This window comes from Oreochromis aureus, linkage group 6 (assembly GCF_013358895.1).
Source record: "Oreochromis aureus strain Israel breed Guangdong linkage group 6, ZZ_aureus, whole genome shotgun sequence".
Classification (NCBI taxonomy): domain Eukaryota; kingdom Metazoa; phylum Chordata; class Actinopteri; order Cichliformes; family Cichlidae; genus Oreochromis; species Oreochromis aureus.
This window is the reverse complement of record NC_052947.1, coordinates 173,214-188,628: the sequence shown is the minus strand read 5'-3', so window position 1 is coordinate 188,628 and position 15,415 is coordinate 173,214. Positions and strand designations below refer to the sequence as shown.

The following is a 15,415-nucleotide window of genomic DNA, read 5'->3' as shown; positions in this document are numbered from 1 at the left end:
AACCAACAGCAACTGAAAGCCACGGCAGTAGAGGTCTGGCAGAGCACAAAAAAGGAGGAAATCTGGTGATGTCCAAGACTTCAGGCTTTCATTGGTACCAAGGGGTTTTCAACCAAGTATCAGAATTGAACATTTTATTTTTTTAGTTATTTAATTTGTCCAATTACCTTTGAGCCCCTGAAATGAAGGGATTGTGTTAAAAAAAAAAAAAAAAAAAACCTAACTGTGTTTGTTTTGCAGGTAAAGGTGATGTGTTTGGTGACGTGTTCTGGAAGGAGATGACACTGGCTCAGTCCTGTGCTAATGTCCGAGCATTGACCTACTGTGACCTCCACATAATCAAAAGAGATGCGCTGCAAAAAGTTCTGGAGTTTTACGCCAACTTTGCAAACCACTTTGCCAGGAACCTGGTGCTTACTTACAACCTGAGGAAGAGGGTGAGTTTGCTTTACTGATGTATATTTAGTATCTATTGCATTTATTTTAAGTCATGCCAAAAACCCCTTTTCACAGGACTTTATGCAGTCGTAAGAAAAATTAAGTTTACCACATCATTCAGTACATTGTAAAAGCACCTTAAGCAGCAATAACTATGTGAAATTAAAACTCTCACATCATTTTGGATGAATTTCAGGCCTTCTTTACAGCAGTGGTTCTTAAACTGCGGTACTTGAGTTCCCACAAGTATACAGGAAATCTCTCAAAACAATTTCCAAATTAATAATATACTGTGGTGGGGTGAAGCGTCTTTACTATAAAAAGCCCACGTAGAGGTTGAGCTAGCTATTCCACCCCAAAAAGAAGAAGGGAGGACTCCTTTTGTGAGATACTCACTGCATTACATGATGCTTCAGAGCCTTAATGACAAAGCACATGAACTCACTCATGGTATAAACATCTATTTCCATCAAACAACAACTGCCAGTAAATTTACACTGTAAAATTAACAGGTACAGTTAAGAGTCACGTAACAATAACAGATGTAAATAACAGTTTCCTCATCTTCCTCATCAAAACATGTTCCCAAGGCATGACGGGAGATAACTAGCCGCTCCCAACACGCCACAATACCATGTTCTGAATGAGAGATTTCTGAAAAATGAAAACGTAAAGCACTGCTATCACTTCCGACATAAATGAAGACAGAAAACTAAACAGAAGTGATTTTGTTTTGTTTTTTTTGCCTGTCCCGTTTGGCTCTTTTGCCATCAGAATTACTGTCTAAAGGCGAAGAAAGATGCCCAACGGATTTACTTTACCAAATTGACCATCCCAGCCTTGCCGTAATGGTCCATTTGATTCACCTTTTATTGTTTATTTTATTTTCACTTGCTGAATACGGGACAGACTTGACTGGGGGAAAGAAAGGGGAGAAAGAAAGAGGGAAAGAAAAACAGCTGAGAAGAGGGACGGGGGAAAAGGGCAAAAAACAAAAACCAACAGAATAAGCAGACAAAAAATACATATATCGATCACCTGGATCACCTGTTGAGAAAGAAAAAAGAAAACAAGCAGAAGAAAACGAGAGTAATAGAATAAACAACATCACAATGATATATGGGAATATGACAGTAAATACTAAATATTAAACATTATTGTGCAGCTCATAGGATCGACAGTGCACAGTGTGCTTTGAGGTAGGAGCCAAAAAGGGTGTAGTTTGTGTGTGTGATCACCCGTGTGTACACCTGTGAGCATGGACGCACTTGTTTTTTAAAAGGTTCCTTCATGTAATGATCTGCTAGAGGGTGTGGGGGGCCACTGCCCCGTCCTCCAGGGCATGAAGCAGGTATGGAGGAGATCAAAACTCCAGACATCCAGAGGCCCCCAGAACACAAGAGACCAAGGAGGACCAACAGAGGGGCAGCTGTGCCACTATCCCAGAAAGAGCTGAGGAGAGTCCCAGATGAGGGGTCACTCAGCAGCTGCGGAGCAGAAGCCGGGGGGGGTGCCCGTGAGCTCCGCCGGCAGCCAGCTGTGCCTAAGTGACCGAGCCCCAGGCCGAGAGGCCGAGGGCACCCCACCTCCGAAGTGGCCCGAGCGAGCCCCAGGCTCCAGGCCCCAATAAGCAGCCGCCAAGGAGTGAGCCGGTGTGTACCTGGGTGCCCATCCCCGGACACAAAGAACCACCAACGCACCGATGTCTGAGGGCGTCCGCCACCGGCAGGGGAAGTGGTGGGGAGATAGGCCTCAAACCTTGGAGGGCCTGAGATGTCCCCAGAGAGGTGGCGTCTGATACCCAACCTGACATATAGACACAGACATACAGGCACACACAGATACAAACATCCATTCCCACCCTCATGCTCTCATATGCAATTACTCCACACTCAACCAACGTGGAGACAGTCATAAAGAGACGCTGTACACACAGAAGTGACATTTGTAGGGTTACTGATGTTGGGCTAGTTGGTATTTAATGATGTGCCATCTGGTGGCTTGCTACCCAGCTATGGTTAGCATATTATAAACACAGTAAAGCCGGAGGATGAACGCTAAATTTTTTCCAATGATAAAAGTTAATGTGAGGGTTCCCGATGGTTAGGGAGAAATGTAAACGCATGGGAGGATGCTGTAAACGGACAGCACTTCTGTCAGGAGAACAACTGAGATAATCCACAATCCACAATACAAGGTTAGTCATTAATATACTGCTGCATGGGCTGGGCTATAGTTACATAGTAAGGTTTTAAAAACTGATCTTTAAAATGAATAGTGGTAATAAAAACCAAGAGAGGCCGACAGTGATCACTGGCCTTTTTAGAGGCTTGTTCAGATTAAATAGAACAAAATACAAAGCATTAAAGCATATTAAAACACGACAGCCTTAATAAACTCAGAGCAGTTTTGACCTGGAAGCAGGGTTCATATGTCATCACTTATGGACTGGATATCCCACCTGCTGTGAATGTTTTAATGCAGTGTAGTTCTTATTATCATCAATTGTTACACCCTGTTTATGACAGTTTAAATAAATAACATTCATATAAGAAATAAAATTGTCTAGTGTTAACTTTATATGGTTTTAAATAGGCCTATACTGTTGGTCATAAGGGTGGTACTTGAAGAGCTATATATTTTATGAGGTGGTACTTATTGTGAAAAGTTTGAGAACCACTGCCTTACAGCATTGCTTCAGTTCATCTTGTTTTGCAGGCATTCATTTCACTGCTTTTCAATCGGGATGAAGTGTGAGTTTTCACTGGGCAATCAGTATTACCTTGATTCTTTTTCAGTCATTCTGATGTAAATTTGCTGGAATTCTTAGATTCATTGTATTGTTGCGCATTCCAGCGTGGCCGAGCGTTGATGGACATACTAACAATGTCTCTAAAATCTCTAAAATCCTGTTGCTGCAAAGCCCAAATCACCACCTTTCCACTACTGTGTTTGAAATTTGGTATGAGGGGTTTGTGCTAATATGCTGTGTTTGGTTTTCTCCAAATGTGGCGCTGTGCATTAGGCCAAACACCTTCAAAGGACATTGTTCCAGTACAGATACAAAAAAACGTAAGCCATGCTACCATGTTCTTTTTGGAGAGCAGAGGCTTTATTCACTCTCCTCCAAACAAGCTTTTTTAAATTGTACTGCCGTGAATTTTAACATTTAACATTTAGCATGCTAATGTACTAGGCCTGTAAAGTCTGAGATGTAGCTCTTGGGTTTTTGAAATTTCTTTTATAACATATTCTTGCCTTAGGGTGAATTTGTTGGTGTTTCCTCTCCTGTAATGATTGTATTAACACACACCTAATTGCGCTAGACCAGCAAACTGCCTAAACGTCTGGTTCTATAGAGGTAATCCCACTTGCAGATGATCCGGAAATTAAGTGCATTTGATTAGAAGTGCCTGCCTGCCACTTAACCTATGAAAACTTTCATTTTTACACAGCTGTATCCTAGTCAAAGTTTATAACCTGCTTTGCATTAAGAGCTCAAGTAATATGGACATATTCGTTTGATAAAAGACAGATATTCCTTGCTTCAAAGACTTTTATAAGAGTAATATTGTGACTCGGTAGAACACTAGATGCATCAGATTTTTTCACAGCTTATCCTTCTCCACAGAGCAGGAACAACTGTGTAAGTAAAGCTAACAAAGCTGTGATGAAAGGCTGTTAGTTTAACACCCTAGCTGGTGCTTCTTTTTTTAATTCTTTTTTGGGGTCATTTTTCTGGGAAAAATGGTAGAAGTTCTTAAAAATCAGTTCTAGATTTCCCACCTTATTGAAAAAAAAATAAATGTTTGTGCATCAATATTATCAAAAGTTAAACTGCTCTCTTCCTTTTTATCCATGTCTAGGACTTGTTAGCATTTCCATTTAAACCTTGAGTACATTAGGTTGTAGGGTCAAATCCAGTGGCACATTTTACTCATCTTTTGTTAGTTTAGTTAACTTTAGCTTTAGCTTGCATTTTAGCTTACATTGAATTGTCCAACAGAACCACAAAAGACCTAAACTTCCAGGGATTTTCTGAGTGGTAAAATTTGTTTCCTGGAGCTTAATTTTGGACCCTAGTTCCTAGTTAGAATTTCATGAATCAACTGAGCAATTCAAAAGGTCAGAGTCAATGTGTTCTGCGGTTAAAGTGTTTCAAATAAGCTATAACAGGAGTGTCAAATTCACATTTACTAACATATGCTTTTAAAAATCTGAGTCACATCAACAGCAATGTGTATACATTTTTTTCACACATTTTCAAATGTCCCACAGCCCTCCACTAGCTAATAAAAACACAGTTAAAAAAAAAATAAATCAGGAAATCCAATCACTCAGCATTTCAAAAGCGTAATGATAATAAATTATAGTTTGGGGCATATATAAACTGGACTGGGTTAAAAACACCACTGCACTTTACAGGAGTCACTTAGAGTCATCTCTATTTTCTGAGGCGGCAGAGGTCCTTCAACATCTGTCGGACAATGCTCAGGATTTTCTATGAGTCTGTTATGGCCAGTGCTATTCTCTATGCTGTTGCACGCTGGGGGAGCAGGCTGAGGGTCGCAGACACCAACAGACTCAAACTGATCTGTAAGGCCAGTAATGTTATGGGGATGAAGCTGGAATCCCTTAAGGTGGTGTCGGAGAGGCGAATGTTATCCAAGATAAAGATAATGTTGGACACCTACTCCATGACTTGATGGCTAGCCAACAGGAGTACGTTCAGTGGGTGACTGAGACTACCAAAAAGCAACACTGTATGACACAGGAAATCATTCCTGCCTGTGGCCATCTCCCTGTACAACCCTCCATCTAACACACTGTAAACACTGCAATAGTTATCCTTTTGCAGACACTCTTTTCTACTCTGTAATATCAGTCAGAGAGACTTCATTTATGCCCAAGGGGCAATAAAGATACAACAGAGCCGCATGACATTGAAGAACACAAAACTGCTCAGCTGACTGGCCGGTCGACCGCACGAGCAGCGACCCAGAACCGAACAATAGAAAATGCACAACATGAGGAAAGTCGAGGAAAAAAACGAAGAACTCCCCTCAGACTGAGCTCCAACACAGAGATCATTTTGAGAACAGAAAAAAAAACCCACCTCAACACATAGCACATGAATCGTCACATCTCACAACATAGAAGACATAAGCTTCGAAGGCGTTTGGAGGGGGTGGGGGGGTTAGTGTAGGTCTGTGTCAGTGTACATGCATATGTGTGCGTGTGTGTGTGTTCCGTGTTCAGCTGAGAGATATTCCTGTCAACACTCTTAATATTTATTTATAATCACCTCTGTCAATCCTTGATTAGTGGCAACTCATAACAACAGTCGCCTCAAGGCGCTTTATGTTGTAAGGTAGACCCTACAATACCCCTACAACCGGTTGGGGTAAGAGAAGGAAGACAGGATAAAGACATGCTATGGAAGAGAGACAGAGATTAATAACAAGTGTGATTTAATGCAGAGAGGTCTATTAACACATGTTGAGTGAGAAAGGTGACTGAAAAGGAAATACGCAATGCATCATGGGAATCCCCCAGTACCCTACACAGCATTGCAGCATAACGAAGGGAGGATTCAGAGTCACTTGATCCAGCCCTAACTGTATGCCTTAGCAAAAAGGAAAGTTTTAAACCTAATCTTAAAACTAGAGATAGTGTCTGTCTCCAAACTGGAAGCTGGTTCCACAGAAGAGGGGCCTGAAAACTGAAGGCTCTGCCTCCCATTCTACTTTTAAATGCTCTAGGAACAACAAGTAAGCCTGCAGTGTGAGAGCGACGTGCTCTAATGGGGTGAAATGGTACTATAAGGTTATTAAGATAAGATGGGGCCTGATTATTTAAGACCTTGTATGTGAGGAGCAGGATTTTGAATTCAACTCTGGATTTAACAGGAAGCCAATGAAGGGAAGCCAATACAGGAGAAATATGCTCTCTCTTTCTATTCGCTGTCAGTACTCTTGCTGCAGCATTTTGGATTAACTCAAGGCTTTTCAGGGAGTTTTTAGGAAAGCCTGATAATAATCAATTACAGTAGTCCAGCCTAGAAGTAATAAATGCATGAACTAGTTTTTCAGCGTCACTCTGAGGCAGCATATTTCTGATTTTAGAGATTTTGCGCAAATAGGAGAAAGCAGTCCTAGAAGTTCTTTAAGTTTGTTTTAATAGATTATTACCTGGTTATTAATATGTTTTCTGCTTATTACACAGATACTACCAGAGATATTGCCCAGTACTAAACACATTTTTTGAGATTTTGCTTTAATAGGTTATTAATGTGTTATTAAGTGGAAATAGGCAGTTTTGCATTTTGCAGCTCTGTTTCCTGCTTGTTACACAGAATCTACCATGGGTAATTTAATGCTAATAGCTTTAAAATGACCACATTATTACATTCTTGTTTTTTCCTTTTTACCCTACTATTACCACTTTATTTTAGCTGTATTTTCATATTATTACCCTAAATATTTGGGCTCTTATTTTCCTTTTACATAAATTTCATATTACTTAGTATTATTCATATTACGTAATATTATTACCATTGTTTCTACCATGATATTACTATTTAGTGGTTATTACTTTTTTAATTAGGGCCCGAGCACCGAGAGTGCGAAGGCCCTATTGTATCTGCTCCGTTTCTTCTTCTTCTTCTTCTTCTTCTTCTTCTCATTATTATTATTATTATTATTATTATTATTATTAGGGCCCGAGCACTGAGAGTGCGAAGGCCCTATTGTATCTGCTCTGTTTATTATTGTTATTATTATTATTATTAGGGCCTGAGCACCGAGAGTGCGAAGGCCCTATTGTATCTGCTCCGTTTCTTATTATTATTAGGGCCCGAGCACTGAGAGTGCGAAGGCCCTATTGTATCTGCTCCGTTTATTATTATTAGGGCCCGAGCACAAAAGTGCGAAGGCCCTATTGTATCTGCTCCGTTTATTATTAGGGCCCGAGCACAAAAGTGCGAAGGCCCTATTGTATCTGCTCCGTTTATTAGGGCCCGAGCACTTCGAGTGCGAAGGCCCTATTGTATCTGCTCCGTTTATTATTATTATTATTATTATTATTAGGGCCCGAGCACTTCGAGTGCGAAGGCCCTATTGTATCTGCTCTGTTTCTTCTTATTATTATTCTTATTATTATTATTATTATTAGGGCCCGAGCACTGACTGTGCGAAGGCCCTATTGTATCTGCTCTGTTTCTTATTAGGGCCCGAGCACTGAGAGTGCGAAGGCCCTATTGTATCTGCTCCGTTTCTTATTATTATTATTATTATTATTATTATTATTATTATTATTATTATTATTATTATTATTATTTCGCAAATGAATCGGCTTTTTGAGGGCCTAAACATGCTCAAAAACTCATGAAATTTTGCACACGCGTCAGGTCTGGTGAAAATTTACGTATTTTAATGTCCGTGAGACATGTCCAGGGAAAATTGGCTCAGTAGCGCCACCTAGAAAAATGAGAAACGCGAGCCCCGAGATGGGTATGACCTACATGTATAAAACTCGAACACATATCTAACGTTCGGAGACGCACAAAAAAGTCTATTATGGCCATGTCCTAAACCCAACAGGAAGTCCGCCATTTGGAAGTGAATGTGACATTTTGGCTCTAATTTTGCCATTTCCATGCCTCGAACTTTTGCGAACTCCTCATTGGAATTTCATCGTACAAGCTTCATATTTGGTCAATGTCAACTACATACCTGGGCCATGTTAAATTGCGGAGCTTTTGAGTTTTCGGGATACGGTGAGGCCGTGGCGCCACGGCGAATTTCGATGACTCGCCATGAAAATCTTATTGCCTCTCGTTCTGTCATACATTGCCCGACCTTGACCAAAGTGGACACATATGATAAGGCTCCACCCCTGAACATATTTCAACTGCCATATTTGACATCAGGGACAGCGCCACCTAGTGGGAACAGGAAATGTCATGTTTTACACTTTGGGGTACAGTATTGTAATGGGTGACATCTGCAGCCTCAAATTTCTCCAGGAAAGCCTTAAGGAGTTGGTCTTGGGTTACAGAGAAAACTGTGAGTTTTCGCTGAAGGGTGTGACCCCAGCAGCATGGCGAACATTGAGGTCTCGCCATGAAGAAACAAATTAGTGTAACTCAATGAAATCCAATGTGATCAGTACCAGATTTTACAGGGATGATGTCAGACCCGCCCTGAACAGATTGATATGCCCATTGTCAGGAATACGTAGAGCGCCACCTAGTGGCACCAGGAAATGTCATGTCTTACATTTTGTTGTACTGATTTTCACAGGTTCATCGTGGCCACCTCAAAAGCGGTGAGTATCACCATCAGTCCTTCATGATGCTTCTGTGCGAAAATTGTGACTTTAAACTGAACGGCGCACCCTGGTGGCAACGCGGTTCACCATGAAAGACGAAGTGGCTTTTGAGGGGCTTGGAAATTTTAAAAAGTCTTGGAATTTGGCGCACACCTCCAATGTGATGAGGGCTTTGTTGTTATGTGATCATTTTCCTTGAATAGTGCAAAATGGCTCCACAGCGCCCCCTACAAAATTTCAAAACATCAGCCCCTGCTCTGTGTTTTATTTATAAGTCTGAAACCTGGTAAGCTTATGGAGGATATCAAGATGTATAAAAAAGTCTCTTGGAGCAATATCCCAAATTCAACAGGAAGTCAGCCATTTTAAAATTAAGGTGTAATTTTAGCCACTTTTTTGCCTCTTTTCAGGCCTCATACTTTGACGAACTCCTCTAAGGGATTTCATCAGATTAACCCGATCTCCTGTGTGTGGAATCTAAAGACCTTTGTGATGTTAAATTGCGAAGCTTTTACGTTCAGGGAAACGGGTGGCCATGGCGGCACGTGGAGTTTCAATCCTCGCCAAAAAGCAGTAATCTGCTGTCACTCAAAAACACAATGTCCAATCTCTCCCAAAGTTCGCAAGCGTGATGAGACTCAAGGTCGGAAATGTTTGTTATCCCATTTGTCAGTAATGGTTAGAGCGCCACCTAGTGGGACGACTATAATAATGATTGAATGAGATGAATCGTTAGCTGGTGGTTCTAGGCATGAATTCCATCAATGTGACATCAGATCGGACGTGCTGGTTGTAGGTGTTGGGCGTGGGCCCGACGTGCCGGGTGCGAGGGCCCTCATAACGCTGCTTGCAGCTTTAATTATTATTATTATTATTATTATTATTATTTCGGCAAATGAATCGGCCTTTTGAGGGCCTAAACATGCTCGAAAACTCATGAAATTTTGCAGACGCGTCAGGTCTGGTGAAAATTTACGTATTTTAATGTCCGTGAGACATGTCCAGGGACAATTGGCTCAGTAGCGCCACCTAGAAAAATGAGAAACGCGAGCCCCGAGATGGGTATGACCTACATGTATAAAACTCGAACACATATCTAACGTTCGAGACGCACATAAAAGTCTATTATGGCCATGTCCTAAACCCAACAGGAAGTCCGCCATTTGGAAGTGAAGGTGACATTTTGGCTCTAATTTTGCCATTTCCATGCCTCGAACTTTTGCGAACTCCTCATTGGAATTTCATCGTACAAGCTTCATATTTGGTCAGTGTCAACTACACACCTGGGCCATGTTAAATTGCGGAGCTTTGAGTTTTCGGTTACTGTGAGGTCGTGGCGCCACGGCGAATTTCGATGACTCGCCATGAAAATCTTATTGCCTCTCGTTCTGTCATACATTGTCCGACCTTGACCAAAGTGGACACATATGATAAGGCTCCACCCCTGAACATATTTCAACTGCCATATTTGACACCAGGGACAGCGCCACCTAGTGGGAACAGGAAATGTCATGTTTTACACTTTGGGGTACAGTATTGTAATGGGTGACATCTGCAGCCTCAAATTTCTCCAGGAAAGCCTTAAGGAGTTGGTCTTGGGTTACAGAGAAAACTGTGAGTTTTCGCTGAAGGGTGTGACCCCAGCAGCATGGCGAACATTGAGGTCTCGCCATGAAGAAACAAATTAGTGTAACTCAATGAAATCCAATCTGATCAGTACCAGATTTTACAGGATGATGTCAGACCTGCCCTGAACAGATTGATATGCCCATTGTCAGGAATACGTAGAGCGCCACCTAGTGGCACCAGGAAATGTCATGTCTTTCATTTTCTTGTACTGATTTTCACAGGTTCATCGTGGGCCACCTCAAAAGCGGTGAATATCACCATCAGTCCATCTTGATGCTTCAGTGAGAAAATTGTGACTATAAACTGAACGGCGCACCCTGGTGGCAACGCAGTTCACCATGAAAGTTGAAGTGGCTTTTGAGGGGCTTGAAAAGTTTAAAAGTCTTGAAATTTGGCGCACACCTCTAATGTGATGAGGGATTTCTTTTTATATGTTCATTTTCCTTGAAGAGCGCAAATGGCTCCACAGCGCCCCTACAAAATTTCAAAACAACAGCCCCTGCTCTGTGTTTTATGTATGAGTTTGAAACCTGGCAAGCTTATTGGAGATATCAAGATGTACAAAAAGTCTCTTGGAGCAATATCCCAAATCCAACAGGAAGTCAGCCATTTTAAAATTAATGTGTAAATTTGGCGACATTTTCCCTCTTTTCAGGCCTCATACTTTGACAAACTCCTCCAAGGGATTTCATTAGATTTACGCGATCTCCTGTGTGTGGAATCTAAAGACCTTTGTGATGTTAAATTGCGAAGCTTTTACGTTCAGGGAAACGGGTGGTCATGGCGGCACGTGGAGTTTCAATCACTCGCCAAAAGCAGTAACCTGCTGTCGCTCAAAAACACAATGTCCAATCTCTCCCAAAGGTCGCAGGCGTGATGAGACTCGAGCTTGGAAATGTTTGTTATGCCATTTGTCAGTAATGGTTAGAGCGCCACCTAGTGGGACGACTATAATAATGGTTGAATGAGATGAAATGTTAGCTGGTGGTTAAATGCATGAATTCCATCAATGTGACATCAGATCGGAAGCGCTGGTTTTAGGTGTTGGGCTTGGCTCGACGCGTCGGGGTGCGAGGGCCCTCATATCGCTGCTTGCAGCTTTAATTATTAGGGCCCGAGCACTGAGAGTGCGAAGGCCCTATTGTATCTGCTCCGCTTCTTATTATTATTATTATTATTATTATTATTATTATTCAGGCAAAAGAAGGGCCTTTTGAGGGCTTTAACATGCTCGAAAACTCTTGGAATTTTGCACATGCCAGGTCTGGTGAAAAATTTTGTATTTTAATGGTTTTACATATGAGCACTGGGAAATGGCTCTGTAGCGCCACCTATGCCTTGTTAAATGCAGCCCTACAAACACATCGTTTTAGCTACATGTATGAAATTTGGCACACATGTGTATCATGCCAAGACGAACAAAAAGTCTGTGGGACCATTGACGCAAACCCAACAGGAAGTCCGCCATTTGGAAGTGAACGTGACATTTTGGCTCTAATTTTGCCATTTCCATGCCTCGAACTTTTGCGAACTCCTCATTGGAATTTCATCGTACAAGCTTCATATTTGGTCAGTGTCAACTACACACCTGGGCCATGTTAAATTGCGGAGCTTTTGAGTTTTCGGGATACGGTGAGGCCGTGGCGCCACGGCGAATTTCGATGACTCGCCATGAAAATCTTATTGCCTCTCATTCCTCATACATGGTCCGACGCGGACAAAAGAGCACACATATGATAAGGCTCCACCCCTGAACATATTTCAACTGCCATATTTGACATGAGGGACAGTGCCACCTAGTGGGAACAGGAAATGTCATGTTTTACGCTTTGGTGTACAGTATTGTAATGGGTGACATCTGCAGCCTCAAATTTCTCCAGGAAAGCCTTAAGGAGTTGGTCTTGGGTTACAGTGAAAACTGTGAGTTTTCGCGGAAGGGTGTGACCCCAGCACCATGGCGAACATTGATGTCTCGCCATGAAGAAACAAATTAGTATAACTCAATGAAATCCAGTCTGATCAGTACCAGACTTTACAGACATGATGCCAGACCCGCCCTGATCAGATTGATATGCCCATTGTTAGGAATACGCAGAGCGCCACCTACTGGAAACAGGAAATGTCATGTCTTTCATTTTGGTATACTGATTTTCACAGGTTCATCATGGCCACCTCAAAAGCGGTGAATATCACCATCAGTCCCTCATGATGCTTCAGTGAGAAAATTGTGACTTTAAACTGAACGGCGCACCCTGCTGGCCACGCAGTTCACCATGAATAATGAAGTGGATTTTGAGGGGCTTGGAAAGTTTAAAAAGTCCTGAAATTTGGCGCACACCTCCAATGTGATGAGCGCTATCCTTTTATGAGATCATTTTCTTTGAATAGCGCAAAATGGCTCCGCAGCGCCCCCCTACAAAATTTCAAACCAACAGCCCCTGCTCTGTGTTTTATCTATAAGTCTGAAACCTGGTAAGCTTATAGGAGATATCAAGATGTACAAAAAGTCTCTTGGAGCAATATCCCAAATCCAACAGGAAGTCAGCCATTTTAAAATTAATGTGTAATTTTGGCAACATTTTCCCCTCCTTTCAGGCCTCATACTTTGACGAACTCCTCCAAGGGATTTCATCAGATTGACCTGATCTTAAGCGCGTGTAATCTAAAGACCTTTGTGATGTTAAATTGCGAAGCTTTTACGCTCAGGGAAACGGGTGGTCATGGTGGCACGTGGAGTTTCAATCACTCGCCAAAAGCAGTAATCTGCTGTCACTCAAAAATACAATGTCCAATCTCTCCCAAAAGTCGCAGGCATGATGAGACTTGAGCTCGGAAATGTTTTTCATGCCATTTGTCAGTAATGGTTAGAGCGCCACCTAGTGGGAGGACTATAATCATGATTGAATGAGATGAAATGTTAGCTGGTGGTTAAATGCATGAATTCCATCAATGTGACATCAGATCGGACGTGCTGGTTGTAGGAGTTGGGCATGGCTCGACGCGCCGGGGGTGCGAGGGCCCTCATAACGCTGCTTGCAGCTTTAATTATTATTATTATTATTATTATTATTATTCAGGCAAAAGAAGGGCCTTTTTGAGGGCTTTAACATGCTCGAAAACTCTTGGAATTTTGCACACATACCAGGTCTGGTGAAAAATTTTGTATTTTAATGGTTTTACATATGAGCACTGGGAAATGGCTCTGTAGCGCCACCTATGCCTTGTTAAATGCAGCCCTACGAACACATCGTTTTAGCTACATGTATGAAATTTGGCACACATGTGTATCATGCCAAGCCGAACAAAAAAGTCTGGGGGACCATTGACGCAAACCCAACAGGAAGTCCGCCATTTGGAAGTGAAGGTGACATTTTGGCTCTAATTTTGCCATTTCCATGCCTCGAACTTTTGCGAACTCCTCATTGGAATTTCATCGCACAAGCTTCATATTTGGTCAGTGTCAACTACACACCTGGGCCATGTTAAATTGCGGAGCTTTTGAGTTTTCGGGATACGGTGAGGCCGTGGCGCCACGGCGAATTTCGATGACTCGCCATGAAAATCTTATTGCCTCTCGTTCTGTCATACATTGTCCGACCTTGACCAAAGTGGACACATATGATAAGGCTCCACCCCTGAACATATTTCAACTGCCATATTTGACATCAGGGACAGCGCCACCTAGTGGGAACAGGAAATGTCATGTTTTACACTTTGGGGTACAGTATTGTAATGGGTGACATCTGCAGCCTCAAATTTCTCCAGGAAAGCCTTAAGGAGTTGGTCTTGGGTTACAGAGAAAACTGTGAGTTTTCGCTGAAGGGTGTGACCCCAGCAGCATGGCGAACATTGAGGTCTCGCCATGAAGAAACAAATTAGTGTAACTCAATGAAATCCAATCTGATCAGTACCAGATTTTACAGGGATGATGTCAGACCCGCCCTGAACAGATTGATATGCCCATTGTCAGGAATACGTAGAGCGCCACCTAGTGGCACCAGGAAATGTCATGTCTTTCATTTTGTTGTACTGATTTTCACAGGTTCATCGTGGCCACCTCAAAAGCGGTGAATATCACCATCAGTCCCTCTTGATGCTTCAGTGAGAAAATTGTGACTATAAACTGAACGGCGCACCCTGGTGGCAACGCAGTTCACCATGAAAGATGAAGTGGCTTTTGAGGGGCTTGAAAAGTTTAAAAGTCTTGAAATTTGGCGCACACCTCTAATGTGATGAGGGATTTCTTTTTATATGTTCCTGTTCCTTGAACAGCGCAAAATGGCTCCACAGCGCCCCCTACAAAATTTCAAAACAACAGCCCCTGCTCTGTGTTTTATGTATGAGTTTGAAACCTGGCAAGCTTATTGGAGATATCAAGATGTACAAAAAGTCTCTTGGAGCAATATCCCAAATCCAACAGGAAGTCAGCCATTTTAAAATTAATGTGTAAATTTGGCGACATTTTCCCTCTTTTCAGGCCTCATACTTTGACGAACTCCTCCAAGGGATTTCATTAGATTTACGCGATCACCTGTGTGGGGAATCTAAAGACCTTTGTGATGTTAAATTGCGAAGCTTTTTACGCTCAGGGAAACGGGTGGTCATGGCGGCACGTGGAGTTTCAATCACTCGCCAAAAGCAGTAACCTGCTGTCGCTCAAAAACACAATGTCCAATCTCTCCCAAAGGTCGCAGGCGTGATGAGACTCGAGCTCGGAAATGTTTGTTATGCCATTTGTCAGTAATGGTTAGAGCGCCACCTAGTGGGACGACTATAATAATGGTTGAATGAGATGAAATTTTAGCTGGTGGTTAAATGCATGAATTCCATCAATGTGACATCAGATCGGAAGCGCTGGTTTTAGGTGTTGGGCTTGGCTCGACGAGCCGGGGGTGCGAGGGCCCTCATATCGCTGCTTGCAGCTTTAATTATTATTATTATTATTATTATTATTATTATTATTTCGGCAAATGAATCGGCCTTTTGAGGGCCTAAACATGCTCAAAAACTCATGAAA

At 42.1% G+C, this 15,415-nt stretch overlaps 1 protein-coding gene across 1 annotated transcript in view; it reads left to right on the top strand.

The window, feature by feature from the left end:
• LOC116326579 (potassium voltage-gated channel subfamily H member 1) overlaps positions 1-15,415 on the top strand; it is a 141,686-nt gene that overhangs the window by 91,624 nt on the left and 34,647 nt on the right. The window contains exon 10 of the mRNA XM_039614013.1: positions 241-437. Within this exon, the coding sequence (XP_039469947.1) occupies positions 241-437 (197 nt within the window). The remainder of the gene's footprint in view (positions 1-240; positions 438-15,415) is intronic.